This window comes from Atractosteus spatula, chromosome 26, assembly GCF_055471065.1.
Source record: "Atractosteus spatula isolate fAtrSpa1 chromosome 26, fAtrSpa1.hap1, whole genome shotgun sequence".
NCBI lineage: Eukaryota > Metazoa > Chordata > Actinopteri > Semionotiformes > Lepisosteidae > Atractosteus > Atractosteus spatula.
Genome location: NC_142731.1, coordinates 7,137,835 through 7,156,281, shown reverse-complemented (window position 1 = coordinate 7,156,281; position 18,447 = coordinate 7,137,835). Strand labels below are relative to the sequence as shown.

The following is an 18,447-nucleotide window of genomic DNA, read 5'->3' as shown; positions in this document are numbered from 1 at the left end:
CAGTAGGTCCCCCCCCTTTGAAGTCATGGAGGACAGAGCTTGTCGGCTGCTCCATTTATCTCGTATAAAGATGCGGTACTCTTCTTGAATATATAATAAATCATACTGCGTGGCGCTACCATATGATTAAATGAGCGCAAGACATTGCAGGTTATTAATACTACAGCATACTACTGCCAACACTTAGTACCTTCAGGAGGTGCATCCGTGTGTGACCATACCGTAGGACAATCGTTTAAATTCAATCGGAATTTAACCGTTCCTCAGAAATGCGATTAGGAATTAAACACGATAAGAGCAGAGAGAAAGAACTGGGTGTTAACTTTATGTATACTCTGTATTTATCATTAAAATCAGGCTTTAAAAAATGTTACGATTCGGGCGAACGCGGGACTTCCTAACGAGACCCCTTCTCCATAGCTTGTTGTGAATATTGTAACGCTTACGGCCGACAGGTACTGTGTAAGAGCCGGCTTACCAGAGCAGGTGACGTCACCGCCCTTCCCAGTAATAGCAGGACCACAGCCCGTGGGCTGTGGAGAGATTTATCTTTGGCTCACCGGGCTGAGTCCCTGCTGAGCGACGCGGGAATCCCGGGTTCGGGCCCCCTGCCTGAGCCCCCGTTGCGTTACAATATTTACCTTGTGATGATCATACAGCACTAGGGATTTTCCGAATTAAAAAAAAAACGTACCTTTGGTAGTTTCTCGAGAATTCCGTTTTAAACTCCAACAGACGCACTTCTCGCCCTTGGGTACTGACTACACTAGCATTGTTTTTCAGCTCTTATCCTGGTCGTCGACTCCGGATCAGATGATGAAAAACTGTCTAATGTGCTACTATTAAAAATGAAAACAAAAATACTTGGGCTGATAAGCAATCATTGTGTTTTTGAGTTCTGCCAAATAGCAACGGTAAAACCGGACAAGCCAGATGGAAGTTTGCAAAGGAGGGGGGTGGACCTTATTGGGCCAGTAATAATAAAACAAATGAGATTTTAGACAAACTTTAAACAGTCCCTGTACACTTTCATCCTAAAAATTATCATCTAGTAACGGCATCACAGTACAGATTTTAGCGACTATTGGATGACTGATATCACAGTATGTGCTACTCGCCCAGGGGAGGTCGACATTGGCTTCAGCAAATAATTTAGCGAAGCGGTTTTTTTAAGCGAAGGGTTTAAATTCAGGATCAGTTTAGTGAAGGATCAGTTCAATGATTTATTAAAAAGGTTTAAAGAACAGAATAACATCGCCACAATTCACTACCCTGTACTAGGCTGCTTATTTTATTCGAGCAAATTGAAAATCGTCCAGAATGCTAGCCTGCTCGTTTTTACCCTTGGTGTTTCTCCAGGGAATGTGCTCGGGCGTTTTCTATTTATTGGTTTTGTCATACTTTGCTCCTTACTGGTTTACTGTGGTCTTACCTCCTACGGGGAGGGAAAGGGTAAAGTACAATCAGGTCCAGATCACGAATCAGTGTTTTCAAGGGTGCTTTTCTACAGCATTCGGGTACAATTCACAAAAACAAGGATAATGCCAAGACGTGCCACTTACCTTTACTTGAACACAGCACCTTCCAACCTGCAAAAACATTTCCACTTTCAATTTGTCCTTGACAAGTCTACTGACACCCAGTGGGGATTTATTATTAGGACAAAAAGCAATAATTAGTTGTAGTAGTTGTAGTTGTAGTTGTAGTTTCCACTGGAGGAAAACAGAGTGGTGATTAGGAAGCCATGATTGGTAAAGGCCAGGGAGACATGTGTCCAGGACACTGAAGGAAAACAATCACAGCAATGCCTTTTTTTTACATGAATACTGAGCTTTATTATAATTTTTCAGAATACTGTACAAAGGAGTAGTAAAAAATAATATCTGCACACTTGAATGCTTTACAAAGTTCTCTGTCTAAAGGACAGCTGAGGGCAGAGATCTCGCCAGAGCCCGGGGCTGGGAGGAGGCTGGCTCATCCCAGCACCACAGAGAGGACCTCGTTCCTTTCCTCCCACTTCCCTCCCTCGCTGCTCCACTCGCCGGCAGCGCCAGGAGCCGGGGAAGCCTCCGGACACTCATGGGAGCAGCCAGGGCAGGCCACCGTGGCCGGCCACTTCGGAAGAGCTCTGCGTCTTCAAAAAACGGGACACATCCCAGTGCTTCTCGCGGGGGCCAACCCGAGGTTTCGCGGAGAACAAACCGCGCAGGTTGGCTCTGGATTGACTCCAGGCTGGGGTGAATCTACATCTACATGACATGTGTCGCAGCTCTGGGGAAAGAAAAAGCCCATTTCCCAAAAGTCTTCTAAAGCTGGGTTTCTTTTCCGATTTGGCAAAGACTGTGTCAGGTAAAACAGTACCTTTGGAGCTGGGTTCCCCAGTCCCGGTCCTGGAGAGCCAGTGTGTCTGCAGGCTTTTTCCGGTCTCTTTAAAGCAGCAGTACCTGGAGATCTGGGAGACTGCTGTTAAACTCGTGCAATTAAGTCAATAACGAGCTGACTCAGGTCCCTCAGGAGCCTAGATGGACTGACAACCTGAAGATACACCAGCCCACCAGGACCAGGGCTGGGAGACCCTGCGCTCCACGTCATTATTTCAGGACAGCTCTGTGCGCCTCTACTCGCACACAGCCTGCCCAGCAGTCCAGTGTAGGACTCAGCTACTGCTTGCTGGGGTGCTCACTGGGGAGATCCCCTCCATCGTACGCCCAGGGTTTCAGCAACTGAGGTGACAAATGCTGTTGAAACCTTTTAAACACGTATAGAAAGAGAGAGCTTTAGACTCCACTTTTGTATCTGTGACACAAACTCAGTTTCTCCCTAAGATATCCATGCTTAATTTGTGTTGGATAAATGAGTCATTTTATTCTAAGTACCACTATATACACACACACACAGCATGGAACACAGTCGCACTTGGAGTTCCTGTTCGTTTCTAGACAGATGTTTGTTATTGTGGAAGGAAATGCCTTTTCATCAGTGAGGTTAAGGCTCATGATATAAACACTGCAATGCTGGAGTGCTCAGGGCACTGTTTCTGTCAGTAAAGGCTAGGAGGAGAGAAAGCAATAAAGAAAACCATTTAAAAAGATTTCACTAAGGTCAGAAAACTGCTTTACACTTTAACATTATCCTCTCTAATTTCTTCTAATAAATCTTTCACCTTTTTAAAAATGTTTGTTTTGTATATTTCCTACTGTAATTTTTACTTTGTCATGGCCTCCATGTAAAGTATGAACCATATCTTAATTAAAGGTATGAAGTATAAATGTAAAAAGCAACAAGAGTGGTACTTTGTAATCTGTAACACTGTCTCCTATACCGTCTCTTAAAAGTAGGCTTAAATGATTATTTTCTGCAAAAGCTGACATAACTCTACTGTCACGTACTCAATTGTAAAGAGAGCTGGCCGATGATTAACTTTAATGATGAAGTCATAAACTTTAAACCAAATGATCAGCGCACATAAACCGGGTTTATAATACATAATTTAACAATATGGTGGATTTTTCAGATAACAAACCATCATGGCTTCTTATTGCTTTTAGGACACAAAGGATGTTTTAAGAGAGTGGATTGAAAAAGGACAATAGAGCAGGCATGAGAGATTCATTTTGCTAATGAGTCAACTCTCCACTACAATGAGGCCCCAAAAAGACAAAAAAATGAAAGTCATTTTATATTAGTCAAACTTTTGCTGTGACTTATATTTCTTTCTAATAATGAATTCTCACGCAATGATCAGTTTTGCAGCCTTCAATGGAAGGTCTGTGATTATTCTTGTGTGATTCTGTCCCCATGTGTTACAGCTTTAAAAAATATACTGGACTTTTCACTGCCAACATCACGATTAAGATCCATTGTGTGCATTTTCCTTCATGTGAAATGTACTGACAAGGGAAAGCTCCAGCATAGCACTAACTGCAAACTAAGTGCTGCAGAGACCTTTGCAGTTTACAGCTCTCAGAAGGGCCATCTCCTTGCCTTCATTTCTCAATTTGTCTTCCTCCAAACATGCCAATGGAGACCCAGCCTAGAATATGCTTCTCCGCACAACACAAACCAGGACATTAATGCTGTCACACGTGCCTCATTCATAATTTTCTCATTCTAAAACACCAGGAAGGATTAAGACACACCCTTGAAAGAAAAATACAAAAACAGGTTATGTTCCACTAGGGATCAGAGTGCCACAATTCTCGTAACATCCTAAAGACAGCTGGGAGTAGAGGTCTGAAGCTCTAGATAGCTCTGTCTCCCTCACCTTCCCCAGGTGAGATGGACAAAATGGAAGAAAGGCATAATACACCCTAAAGAACAGCACTTTCAGGCAAAACAGACATCAGAAAACCAGTGCAAAATACCAAGACCCTATTTTTCCAATTCCTAAACCCCTTTCTTCCAGTTCCTAAAACACCTATCACACTGGTGTTTCAGGGTACAACATCACCCAGGTCTGTCAAAGCTCATCTGCAGCTCTATAACACAGCAGCCCACTGCAACAAGAAAGAGACTCCCCCCTCCTCCCAGCCTGCAGCTCCAAGTGTCAGAGGGCATTCCTGTTCCCTAGCTTGTGCATTTCTACAGCTGAACTAATGGGTTAACAAGTGCGTGGAAACCACTGTACCTCTGGCTTTTGTTTGTCCTGCAAAACTAGCCCATTTTCATAAGAAGAAAACAAACAAACAAAAAAACATTCTTTAGCAATTAAAGAGTTGCTTTCCTAACCCAAGAAAGTCTACATACTTCCAATTTTCATTGGAAGAAACGAAACACACAAAAAAATAAGACAAGGTATTGGATGCTGAAAACCAGCAGGTAATATAACAACTTCAGGCCAGAAGATGACATTTTCTCTGAGCCCACTGCAGTGAAGAGCATCTCCTTATCATGCAGCATTAGTGGAACTCCTGTAACCCACTGTACCACAGTGGCTGGGACCAGTTTCTTTAACTACACAAGAGCTCCCAGGAGTCAGTCTTTTCCAGAAGCCTTGCCAATCAAGTGGCCCGACTGTACCTGACATGCCAGGTGTTTTAAAGCAGGAATCTGTCCTCCTTTCCAGAGGATGGCAACTCACAGGAAATTAAGAGTAACCACATAGAGGACAACAATCTCTGTAGCTGGGAAAAGAAAAAGCTCAGGAGGCAAATGCTGGGGTGCTCTCAGAACCCCAGCTCCCTGTAGGGTGATACAGCCATTACTGTAGGGCACATTCAGTAACATCTTACTTCAGTGAGGATAAAAAGAACACCGGCATAAGTGCTTTGTAGACACTATGTAAAACAATAAAACAGCATGCCTAAAAAAAAGAGCAACATAAAATTTAACACAAACGTACCAGGATCACTATTACTGAGCTATGTGTCAGCTCTCAAGTCCTTACTGATTTAATCCTCACCTGACTTCTCCCTAGAGTCTGTCTGCTCTTAGCTTTCAGTGGAACTCAAGTCTCGTTACGAACCGCTACAGATAATTGCTACCATGAATAGTCATTTGCATGGATGGTTGTAACGAAAAAATTCATGTTGATATATCGTGTTGTGTAACACTGTTTACGAAGGAGCAGTGATGGTGATTTTTAGCCTCCTTAAACGTCACTTACACCTTCCACACACTTCCAGATAATGTCCCCTAGCAAGGCTCATTCCCAAATCTGCACAGGCGCCAGGTCATACAGACAACGTGAGCCTCCACTGTTTTAATTAGTCTTCTGTGATTTGTAAAATGAAACCCTAGAATAGGACAAGGATAAGTAAAAACAAGAATGTCTGCAGTGTCCCTCTGTGTTTCATTTCAGCCAATTGCATTAAACGACCTTGGCTAACAGTGCCCATTTTAACTCACAGAAACACATCATGCTGCAAAATCCCAGACAGACTGGGGTACCGAATCCCACATGCAGGGAGAAGCATATTAAGAAGTGACATCTAGGACATTAGCCAATGCTACAGATCCTTGCTGAGGAACTTGAAAAAGACAAAGAAACTATCAGGAGTCTTAACTCGGCAGATCCTATTTATAGGCAAACCGACTTTTAAAATTTTAAGAAAACTACTCTGGTACTGATTTATGCAATGGGATATGAGAAGTAAACAGCATTCAGAGACAAGGCCAACAGCTGTTGTGAGAACATAAAATGCTTCTACATTCTACAAGGAGTCTTGTCTCCTTTCACCATTAACCAACACTTGCACCTGATATCGGCTGTCGCGGGCTTCCTCTGTAGCGCGGCTTAGCTTGGGGAATGACCCGGTCCTGGGAACCCAGGATCTAGGACCCTCTAGTCTTCATTCCAGCCGAGCTCTTATTTGATTTCTTAACTGAACTAACAAGTGTGATCGGAATCTTTGTGAGGTTTTTTCTGCTGCTCAAAGGCTACAGATCTGAAGTGACTGAATTTACATGGCTAAGTGGGTAAAACACCACCCCCAGTGTATTTAGGAGCTGAAAACAGAGATCTCATCTGTCCTATTGTTTGGTCAAATTAGGGCTCAATTATGCAAATGGCAGCTGAACTGGAACGAAAGCCAGTGGGGTCTGGGGTGGGGAACCCCAGGGATACAGCGTCCTCTCAGGATCTGACAGCTCTCGTGATCCAGGCACTACACTGCCCCTCATGCTCCCCCTGGTGCCGAGAACATGCACTTTCTTTCTCTTTGACTACTCACTGAAGTACAATACAACATATTATCAACTACTAGAAAAATAGATAAAGATCTATTGGAAAGAAAATAACAAAATAAAAACAGAGAATGTTAAGCCAAGCAAATGGCTAACTACAGAATGCCCAAGCCTACTGCACAGCTGAAAATATTTGTGCAAAGTTAAGATCTAATTTACAAATATAAAAAACACACACAGACTGGACAGCCCTCTTTTCTCCCCTTCCCTTCTTTAAAATAACGTCGTGCTCGTTCCCGCAGGTTTGAAAAGAGAACTTGAACTTCTTCCACGCGAGTACATTCATCCACTTTCAGCCTCACACTTTCCTCCTCTGAAATTCCCAGGGTAGGAAATCGTGCCCGACGTCTGGGCCCGAATGCTTGTCTCTAACGAGTCTCTGAACCCAGACATCTCCGCTGAGGCAGAGCACAGCGTACTGCTGCCCCATAACACAGAAGGGCCCATGCATTTGTCTTTGTGGGTTGCCTGCCCTGACCTCTACTTTGTCACACCCCGAATGTGAACCTGCAAGGACCTGGATGTGTCACTTAAGAAACCGGGAATATCCACATTACGGTACTTGGGAATTTTTGGTCCTAACCTGCAAACAGACTCATTCAATTGAACATAAGGGCTAACCATTAACCATGGATGAAATATGTACCCTGTACCAGAGCAGGCAAACCTAACTGTTCAGACTAACTGATCACTGCTGAGCTCTAGCTCACAGGGCAGGGAGATCTGAGCCTGTCAATTTGTGTTATCGAGACAGGAGCATTGCTTCATAAGTAAAAGAAGGGTGGCAAACTAGGAATATTAAACTAGACACACACACGCAGACGAGTACCAGATTTTCACAGAAAACATGCTGCAAATCACTACATAGTGTTCCATAAATTACATTAAAAATAAAAATACACACTTTAAATTAAAAACGTGCTTTCTGATACTCAAATAAAGTAAAACTAGCCAGTTATCCCTAAGCTCTATATCCCACTTAGTTTTTTTTTTAAATACTAGAACTAACGCAGAGGCAGCCTAAGTCATAACTACCCAGACAGCACTAAAGGTGAAACAAACACTGGAATTGCAAAAAGTTGTACCCGAAAAAGTTAATGCAAGCTCGGTGCTCGGCCAGCAAGGCCTTTGCCAGTTGGATTCAGAACAGGAAATCTTCTGGCAGCCAAAGTCTCCTAACAATTAGTCAAGCCTTCCTGCAGAACATCTCTCATCCTTGGGTTTCTAAAATCCCAGATTCTTTCATCACATTCTCGCATTTTTCCCCACTCTGCAGTGCCACATACTATTCATATGGGGCATCTAAAGCACTTAAGATTTTTCAGTTTTTTTTTTTATCCTTCAGAGTCCAGAGTGTGCTGTAAACTTGGCTAGAGACTCCCAGCAGCCACTTCAAACACAGCTGGCAAGAAGCGGTCACTCTGTGACCCAGGATTCTCAGCTCCTCGCCGAACTGTCAAAGACTTATCTTGAAACGTTCTGCATGTCCACGATAGCGTGTGGACACTTTATGAGTAGAAAAAAAATGTGACTCCAGAAGATCTTTCTGTAAGTACGACTTGTGTCCTGTTTTTATTTCCTGCCTGGGGAGTTTTTAATGTGTTTCAGATGTCACGGTCCTAGTCAGTTCCACACACTTCCCATTCAGTCCATTTTTTGCCGGCTCCTCAGAATCCCTCTTTTTTCCAGCAAACCCCCATATTCAACAGCGCACTGTCTGGGTGTTCCCCAGTGTGACCCTCTTATCCCCAGCAATTCGTTCAGCCTGAAAAAGCCACATCTAAGCAGCTTTACTGAAAACACGAAAAATAAAATTCCCTGGCAGAAAGAGATAGCCAGATCAGTTTGTTTCCTGAGAGAGGGGCTCTTCTGTTGTCTAGGATGATGACTGAAAGAGTGATGTTGACAAATCAGAACGCACAAGACTGCAATACTGTCTCCAGTTACCGTGTGTTTAAAGATCACAGAATGCACTGAGAGAGCTATAGTACGATGCAATATCAGGATGCTTACTTTAGGAAAAATGGATACTGTATTATTAACTTACTCAGCTGATGTTTTTATCCAAAGCATTTGTGCCAATAAGTATAGCTGGGCACTTTTATCAGAGCAATTGAAGTACCTGGTATAGTATAAGAGTACAAGAGAGGCGACCCTGACAAGATTTTAAGTGCCAACCTTCCAGTCTTAAGGCCACAGCCCAAAGCACTACTGCACACTGCTGCAGTTAAAAGGCATATGTTTCTATAATATGAGAACATTGTTTCAAAAGCAACTACTATAAATAGCTTCAGAGTGCTGATCTAATGATTCCTTTCCTTGAAATGCACCTCCCTCTTCAAAAATGTCTTGTAACAGAAATCTGGTGATCCAGTTATGCACAGCATGAGGATGCATTTCCAATACAGAGCTATCACACTGAACAGGAAACACGCGCATTAAGACAACCTAGGCTGCGGTCTGATAAAGGCTTTCATTTCAAGACCCGAAACCCAGGGATTCCTTTATCATACAGCTGCACAATGAAGCAGCACGACAAATTGTGGCTCCCCAAGTATCTCTCCCTTTCCTCAGTCTTTTAAAGCCTTGCTACTTCCCTTTACTTTTAACATCAGACTGACAACTCTCTGCTTTGAAGACTTCACAGCCAAAGATTTTGTCCTAGTTGCTCAACAGAGAGCGAGGAGCCAGATCCTAATAAAATGGTTACAACCTACATGAGCAGTCGCAACTGAATAAAAAAACGAAAATCTACCCAGCATCAGAGATTGTATGCCTGCAGTTTCCATGGTCAACAGGTGACAATGCTCTGGCAATACTTACTAGCAAACACGTATGCATTCACACAAACACAGGGAATGAAAAGTGAGCAGACTGAATCCAGCAGAGAGGATGCAGAGAGCACAGAGGGAGGCCCAGAACACTGCAGGGCAGATACTACCCTCTTCTGGCCTTCTTGTAGGGTGCAGGCCTCTGCTTTGATTGTCAATGGGGTTTTCTGGCATACATTTGCCCACACATTCTGCCATGTGTCATGTCTGAGTGGGCAAGGCAAAACAGGAGCAGACAGAGGGGTTCTGTTTCAACACCTAACTGGTTTGCAAGCCCTTAATGAGACTAGATCTGTGAAATGCTGTCAACCATATCTATGAACACAATATTGCTTAAGAGAACCAAACATAATAAAATGAGAAGGTATGAGAGGAAACTAAGCTCAGCAGACAAAGTTTAAGGGCTTTTGCACAGCAGGCAACCAGTCACTTGTTTTCTCTGGGTCTCCTGAACTTAGTTTCTCATGGCTGTAGTCCAAAACCCGTTGTAACACTGAGGTGTGAAAAGCTGTGCTGCACTGGATTACCAGTCCTGTCGGCTTCCCTCCTCTGCCAGGGTAGAAGGGGACCAAGAGTTTGCGGGGTTCAGCTGAGGGTTGCAAGGACGGGGGTCAGGGGTCAGGGGTCAGGGTCCTCCAGGGCGTCAGTATTTGTTGATGCCGAAGATCCGGACGCCATGCAGCTGGGGCAGTTTGGGAATGAGCACAGTCAGGAGGGAAACTGTATTTATGATGAAGTGGATCCGGTCATACTTTGTGTAGAAGTTGGTTAGGATGTACCTGGAGAGCAGAGAAATACATTTGTTACGCTAAAGCTATAAAAAAAAAGTAAACTTCCAAACAGGGCTATAGTCCGCTCAGAAATGTTCTAGTAAAAGTTTTTTACTGGTTCATTCCTCTTCCACACACTCACTTTCAGGAAATGCTTAATCCTTAGAGGGGTCACGATGAGCCAGAGCCCAGCCTGGCAGGACTGAACCCAGGACAGGATACCAGTCCATCACAGGGCACACACACACTGACTCACTCTCACACAGATGGGGAAGATTTAGACACACTAATTAACCTGGATAGCATGCTGTGGGACCGTGGGAGGAAACACAAGCGCTTGAAGAAAATCTAAGGGATAACATACAAAACTCCACATTGAAAGCACACCAGACCAGAATTGAACCCAGGACCCAAGAGTACTAATCACTGCTCTGCAATAATTGAATAGTGTGACTAACAGCAATACTTAAACTACTTAAATCACTGACATAAATCACTATAGGCAATCCTATACAAAAACACCACCATAGTGTACTAAGGAAGTAAAGACACATTCTTCAAATAATAATTCACACTAATCCACTGTCAGTCTGACTGTCCTAGAGGTTTCTAACACGGGCTGCTTAGACAGCCACAGACAGGCACCTCAGAGCCACCATGAGCTATTTCAGGAGTGGAAGAAATGCTACAGTACTTTGATCTGCTGAGAGGAATAATTAGCTGTTCCAAAGCACATTTTTGCTGTCATGAGGGTGAGAGTAAAAGCTCCAAATCTATCCTTCTGAAAAGCTGCATCTTTTTCCACAGTAAGAGAGCACAAACGTGCTGAGCACATCAAAACCTGAAAAGACCTTGTGTCTCCGGGCAGGTGTGTGTACTCACAGGATGATGGGTGTGATGGTTAAGAACTTTCGAGAGGCGGTGAACTGCACTCCATAGTCCATCTGCTCCCAGTGTGTGAGGAGACGGGCCTTGCCCTGATCTGGGGTCTCGAAGGGTGTCCCTTTGACCGTGTGCAGGAAAATGTACATACACTGCGCAGAGAGAATAAAACAGATCAGCACACACACACAGCACCCACAGAGACAGAACAGAACTGAGTGGCTCGCACACGGAACGGCCCACACAACCTGCCTGCTGCTGCAGATTGCTACAAACAGAAAAACAACGACACACACAAAATGTCACATAAGCACTGCATGAATAACATAAAAAGTTCCTTCTCACCCTGATATCATCTGGTAAGCTTAAAACGAATTTAATCTCATCTTTAAGGAACAAACTGAGTAAAACAAGGCAACAGATTTCCCTGCATGTTTTATTATTGAGCCCGCTGAACCTCCTGGTTAGAAACAGAGTAAGAAAGAAACGAGGAGTGGCCGTCATGTTCATCCTCTCACCATGTTGTGGATGAGGTTGGTGAGGGTCCAGACCACCGGCACGCTGACGAAAGGGATGCTCAGCAGGATGACGTGCAGCAGCCCGATTCCCAGGACGTAGGACAGCCAGATCCCCCGGCTGTTCATCACCCGCGTGTTGGGGTTCACCTCGCTGTGCGCCGTTCCCACGTTCATCCTCCTGCCGCCTCCACAACCCCACGACCCCTGCAAACAACACCGACAGACACCTGGGGAGTAACTCAAGAGCGCCCCTTCCAGTGCCCACAGTGGAATAAGACATCCTACAGCCCAGGCCTGCGCTCTTACACAAGCTACAGTGACCTCCCCACATCGCTCCCTTACTCAGGTAGCTCTGCTGTTTCTTGGAAACATTTCTGCAGCATGAACAGTAGGATCTCCACCTGTAAAAATGGATGTTGCCCCCTAAAAAATTATGCAGCTTAAAAACCTAAAACATAATGCAATAAATACATGTAAGACAAGCTATGTACCTGTAAAAGCACATGGTTATTTATCAGTCATTTTGATGAAATCTGAGGCTTGCATGATGAATGTTTCAAGGACATGTTATGCAAAAAAAAACTTGAGGATAAATATATTTTTTCAATACAATTTTAAATTAATAATATTTAGTGCGTTGTACAGTGGTGCAGTGGTTAACTCTGCTGCCTCGTAGCACTGGAGCCCTGGATTCAATTCCAGACGAGGGTGCTCTCTGTGTGGAGTTTTTGAGTGTTCTCCCTGTGTTCATGTGGGTTTCCTCCAGGAGCTCCAGTTTGCTCCCACAGTTCAAAGACAAGCTGGTAGGTTAACTGGCTTCTGGGAAAATGCAATGGGCTGGCATTCTGTCCAAGAGATACCCTGCTTTGCACCTGTTGCTTGCTGGGATAGGCCCCAGCTCCCCTGTGCCTCTGAACTGGAAGAAGTGGTAAGAAGACAGATAGATGGATAATATTTAGTATATGACTGCTATCATAAACAGAAAACTGCTGTCTCGCAGAGAACACAAATCTCTGCTACTAATCTAAGCCTTGCACAGATAATTAAAAGCTTTTCTTTATAAACGGGTAGAACATGTTTCAGGCATAAGAAGAATAAGCAAGTCTAATAAACAGACCAACAGAGCATGCTTTTTTTCTTAATGTTTGCAAAGCTACATGGTCAAATGGGTACTAACAGTTGAACGTGATCAATGGGTTTAACCAATGATTGTTTTGCTTCAGTTCCTTTCGATCGTCTTGTCTGCTCACTAGAAAGACATCAGAAAAATGCACCCAGATCAGGAACTGAGCCGCGTTCCTGTGTAACTCAAAAGTTCAGCAATAAACATAAAATAGAAATAGGCCTACAGAAGACCCAGCATGTTCATTTTCCTTCATCTGTGTTAACCAGAACGAGTTCTTCATCCTTGTTTTATCGATGGCCCTGGACACAATGTATTGCAATCAGGAGGAATGGTGTAGTTTGGTGTAGTGTTTGGACCTAATTGGCCTTGGATCGGATACTGCATGTTATTGACATTCTGTCCAGCTGTGATACACTGATAACTGTATCTGTCACCCAGAAGGGATAACTGTTCTAATTCACAATTAGTGTTGCTATCTAAGTGGGGAGCAAAATGCATCACATTCAATTTTAAACAAAAATTCCAATACACGTTTTATGCAGAATAAAGGAATAAAGACATATGCCGCACTTGCTGAATTGAGGAATAAAGACATGTGCAATATAAAAGATGAACGATTTCATTTCAGATCGCCACTCAGCTGAAACCCTGGGAGGATAACTCTCTGTTTTAACATGGTGTCACAAGAGTTCAAAACTAATCCATAGACACCCGACCCCTTTTTAAAGATTGCAGTTTTATCCAGCAACATTTTGTTTTCTGTCCATTCGGTGTTTTCTGAATGAAGGAACGAGACTGTGTCGCTGTCCTGGGTCTGGCGTTATTGTTCACTTCCTGTCAGTTTCATTTCGTCTGATTCCAGAACGAGACTCCCTCCGCTGTGATAAACGGTTCTTCACAAACTAAGATTGCGAAGAGCTATCTGTGCTATTAAATTCTGTGCTATTCTGTGTAATCTTTGCTATTAAATTCTGTGCTATTCTGTGTAATCTGTGCTATTAAATGCTCAAATGACCCCCCCCAACACACACACACACCGTGAGATGCTGCATTCAGCAATTAAAGGAAACGACTCGCGTCGACGGAGCCCTTCAAAACATCGGTCCTGGGTCCTGAAAGACGTGACTTGTTGAGTGAGCCATGTGAAAACACCTCCGTCTTATCCGGGAGAGTCGTCATCGTGTCCAAGTCACAGTACCCCCCGGGTCAGGAAAGGGGCTCGATTTAAACACCACACTGCACAGCGTCACCCCTCCAGAGCCTGCTGTCAGAGCACAGCCCGAGGCAGACGCGTCACAGTGATGAAGACCCCATTAACAGCTGTACCCTACCCCTCGAAGCGCACCGCTGCAGCATCGAGACAGCAGGTCGTGGGGAGCGACACGGATCACCCGTGGGGCGGACTCGCCTACTCGAGCCGCTGCTTTCTGAATGTCTGCAGCCCCAGCGCGCCGGTGCCGAAACTTCCCCCCACAAACTTAGCCGGCCGTCTACGTTACAGACACTGTGTACATATTGTGACCACAGCTGGGGTACAGCCTGAGACCTTGATCTCCCCTCTCTGGCGTCACCAACACGCTCCCCGTGAGAGAAAACGACAACAACGGCCGCCGCCGCCGCCGCCAGCCGTGACCTAATGGAGATCGCCGTACAAATAAGAGCGACATCACCGTGCACAGTGTTATCTTTTAACAGGACTTGACAATAATATACATAAGGCACAGCCTAACGGTAACTCACGGGGAGAGCAGAGGCAGTCGGCGAAGCTTTCGGGTTTCTTGAGCGTCACAGACAGCAACCGATGCACTTTAGAGGAAGCAGCACCGTTTTTAGTCTGAATTCGATATTATCCCAATCTTGTTATATAATTCCAAATCTCTCCTTCTCCTCCGTCGTGTTTATGCCGTTGTGTTTTCGCCTTTCTGTCCCGACTACTTCTGCCACTCCGGTCCTTGTGCACGGCGGTTAGGTATTTGTTTCGACCACTTTGTGTTGAAAAAAAAAATCTGCGTGGAAAATGTAGCACAATTTTCACCCCCCGTCACTTTTTTATTTCCTCGGCGAACAGCTGGTGACAGCTCAGCTGAAGCTCGTCGTTTAACGTCACCATTTTCAGCGCACCTAGCGTTCGTGACGTCACAAGAGGAGGACCGCTGCCCTTTGGGATTGTGGGAAATGTAGTCATTAGTTACGAACTGTTGCTTGCTCATTTAGAGGACGGCTTGTCTCAAATGACTTGCATTTTAGAAATATTTACTGATCTGTAAAATACATATATACTACCACAGTTACATAATGTAACTAAGAGTTGCAGTTCCAGTGTTCTGGATCAGAAATGGGGATTTAAATGCTCCAAATAAAGGGATTAAATTTAAGGAAAGCATGCATAAACATTTAGAATTTTTTATCAACAGTACGGACAAGCAAAGAAGATAACTTTTAATGACTGGTGTGGTAACCATTAGTGTGTTAAATGTAGGGTGGTAAAGATTCCTAATTCTACGTTAAGAGAAAAAAATTATAGGAACATGTATTGAAAAACAGCAGGTTTTGGAAATGCCACATATTGGGCTTCAGAGTACAGAACCAGATAATGTCTTTTTACTTTTATAATATAGCTCCTTTCCTTGTACTACAACATATTTGTTGTTAATTACAGGAACCTGAGTTATTATATGGCCTCCTTAAGATGCTCAGCTGTATATAATATAGCGAGCCAGTATGAAAGATGTAAAATATTATTTTTGTTTTAATTTAACCTTAATTAAGATTCAAAGCCACTGTTGCAAAATGAGATAACAATTCAGGAGCACCATGTGGGGCATGTGATAAAATAATTTAGGTTGGAGTTATTAGGGTGATAAATGCCCCAGCTCTGCAGAAACTAGCATGCAGTCTAGCATGGGGTTTTCAGCCTAGATTTAGTTGTACACAGGGTAGGCCACTCTCTCAGGTACTGAGGTGTCAAGCCACATAGAGCCTTAAACAGTAGGTGAGCATGAGGATTTTGAAGTCAATTCAAAAACTGATAGGAAGCCAATTCAAGGACTCCAGGACAGGTGTAACGTGATTGCTTGCACATGATCTGGTCAAGATTCTCGCAGCCTAATTCTGGACGTACTGGGAGTTGATGAGTGTGAATTTAGATACCCCAGCGTGTATGGCATTGCAGTAATCATTTCTAAAAAGGCAAAAGCCTTGACCAGCTTTTCTGCTAGAGTCAAAAGCAACACAAAACATAGTGTGGCAATATTTCTGAGATGGAAAAAAAAATGATTTTACAACTTTCTGTATATGAGGGTCAAAAGTCAAGCTGGGATCTATTATCACCTCTAATTTCCTCAGTTTTGATTGAACTTCAAGCACACGGCCATCCACAGATAGGGTTAGTGTATTGGCTTTTCGTTAGTGATGGGAGGAGATACTGTAATACGTATGCAGTTCAGCACCTTGCACAAAAAGAAGTAGACACAAACACAGCAGTGGCTGGCATTGGTCATCTTGCAGGGACTTGTAATGTACAAATCAGCCAGAAATGCTGTGAGGAAAACCAGTTCTGCTGTGCTAGTATTAGTAATAAATACTATACACCTGGCCTTCCACGATGCAGACTCAACAGGAATGTCTGTTTCACAGTTATAACCATCTGATTCATCTCTGTCTAGTCCTTTGGAAAAACTCAACCAAGCTGTCCCTCCCTGCGAGCTTCCTGAGCAACTCTACCTGTATGACAACTCCAACCTGTCCCTGACCAGCGTGAGCTCCAGCCACTTCTCCTAATGTCCTCACCTTCTGTCCAGAGCAGAACTGACCAGGCGTCTCACAGATCCCCAGGAGCCTCACACGTCCCGTTTCCCCCTCAAAAAGGAAAACAGCAACATTTTCATTGCTATTTGTATGGCAATGTTAGATGACATAATTGAGAAGGATTCTTGTTTAATATTGACTTCAGAATTTTTTTTAAAGGTTAAAAAACACACAAGAAAGAATACAAATGAGAGGAGACCATTGGGCCCACGTAGTATAGTTGGTAGTCAGTAATTGATCCAAGGATCTTCTTGAAAAAGCAGGGTTTTGGCTTCTATAACCTGGCTGGGTAGCTTGTTCCAGACCCCACAAGACATCCTCCCTGTTCTTGATTTTAAATGCACTTTCAGATAGTTTCCTCTTGTATCCTGTGTGTTTGGGCTTTAGTGTTTATTCTGAACAAGTCCACTGGGTTGACTCTGTCCAAGCCTTGAAAACAACTAAATAGCCTAACAAAGTAATACGACCCGTGTCAATTTGATTTTTGGCTACTGCATTGCCACATTTAGCCAGCAGGTGTCAGAAGCGTTACAGTTTTCACTTTTAACTTGCGGTGCCCCTGCTTAATCGGCACGAGTCTTGAAGACGTTTTTTACAAATGCAATTATTATTAATTCTAAACATATTCATTGCTATCAATTTAGAATTCAAAATAATAAAATGTCCTGCTCAGTAGAGCAGTTTTTATAGTCCAGTAAAGGCTGTTACAAAATGAAAAATAATAATTCCAAGTTCCTGCATTTTCTTCAGTAGACAAATAGGGTTTGAGTTAAAACATGGTTAGTTTTTTTGTTTCTCTCTTGACTTGTCAGGGCGACAAGTGACTGTATGAGGACCCAGAAGCACTCATATGGCCTCTGTTGACAAAACTATGATTACAGTCTCAATTCATTTCAGGCAACTTATTCTCTATCACCCTCAGCAACTCATTCAAATCTACTGTACCCCCACTGCAAAGCTCTCTACGCAAAGCAACACAAAATCCTCATACTGGACAGGCAGAGACTCCTCTTGATCAAATCTGAATCTCCAATTCCTACCCTTAAGGGTGACAATCCATTGTCTATGTCTAACGAAATCATCAGCAGTTAAAAACTTAATTTTCTAACCTCTTTATATGAGTCAGGGTAGCAGCTATCCCAGCAAGCAACGGGCACAAGGCAGGGTATATCCTGGACAGGGACGCCAGTCCATCACAGGGCAGACACAGACACACGCTCACACCACGTCCCATTTTCCCAGAAGTCTATTAACCTAACAATCTGTCTTCAGACTGCAGTAGCAAACCGGAGCACCTGGACGAAACTTCAGGACCAGGGCTCTCAGGATTGTAGAAACCCACACTACAGTTTCTGGCACCTTTGCAACTTCGCCTCCACAGTCCTTAAGCAGCAGTGTCTCCACTTAATTACCTGGTCTGATCAGATCTCAGAAGCTAAGCAAGGCTGGACTTGGGCACTACTGCGATGGAGAACTCCAAGGAAAACCAGGTTGCTGCTGTAATTGCTGTTGGTGCACCACAATGAGAAGCTCTCCCTCCTAGAGCAGAGCTGTGGAATCTTTTAAAAGCATAAAAGCAAGGTATTATTATTATTATTAATAATAATTAATGGGAACAGTGGATCACATCCAAATCAAGACAGGGTGCTTTGGAAGCTTATAAAAGGAAGACATTGACTGGAAGAACATGCACTCCAGTGCAGCTGGCAAAACGTAAGTTTATTTCCTTACATTTAAAAATACAGTTCTTCCCGATCTGATCACTGTCTCGAGATATGGTGTTACTGAGCAGCGCAGGAGAAGAGAGAGAGGAGGACAGTACTGGCTAG

At 43.7% G+C, this 18,447-nt stretch overlaps 1 protein-coding gene across 2 annotated transcripts; it reads right to left on the bottom strand.

Moving 5' to 3' along the window:
- Positions 1–1,809: 1,809 nt before the first annotated feature.
- Positions 1,810–14,921, bottom strand: LOC148814741 (ORM1-like protein 3). Of its 2 annotated transcripts, none has more exons than XM_088906507.1 (4): positions 14,552–14,921; positions 11,686–11,889; positions 11,168–11,319; positions 1,810–10,294 (listed from the first exon to the last, which is right to left on the bottom strand). In XM_088906507.1, the coding sequence occupies exons 2-4, from the start codon at positions 11,857–11,859 to the stop codon at positions 10,159–10,161; spliced, it is 462 nt and encodes a 153-aa protein (XP_088762633.1). In that variant the 5' UTR covers positions 11,860–11,889; positions 14,552–14,921; the 3' UTR covers positions 1,810–10,158. The 2 variants fall into 2 exon arrangements, with proteins under 2 accessions (XP_088762633.1, XP_088762632.1); XM_088906506.1 differs by lacking the exon at positions 14,552–14,921 and adding an exon at positions 13,849–13,909.
- Between the last annotated feature and the right edge of the window lie 3,526 nt (positions 14,922–18,447).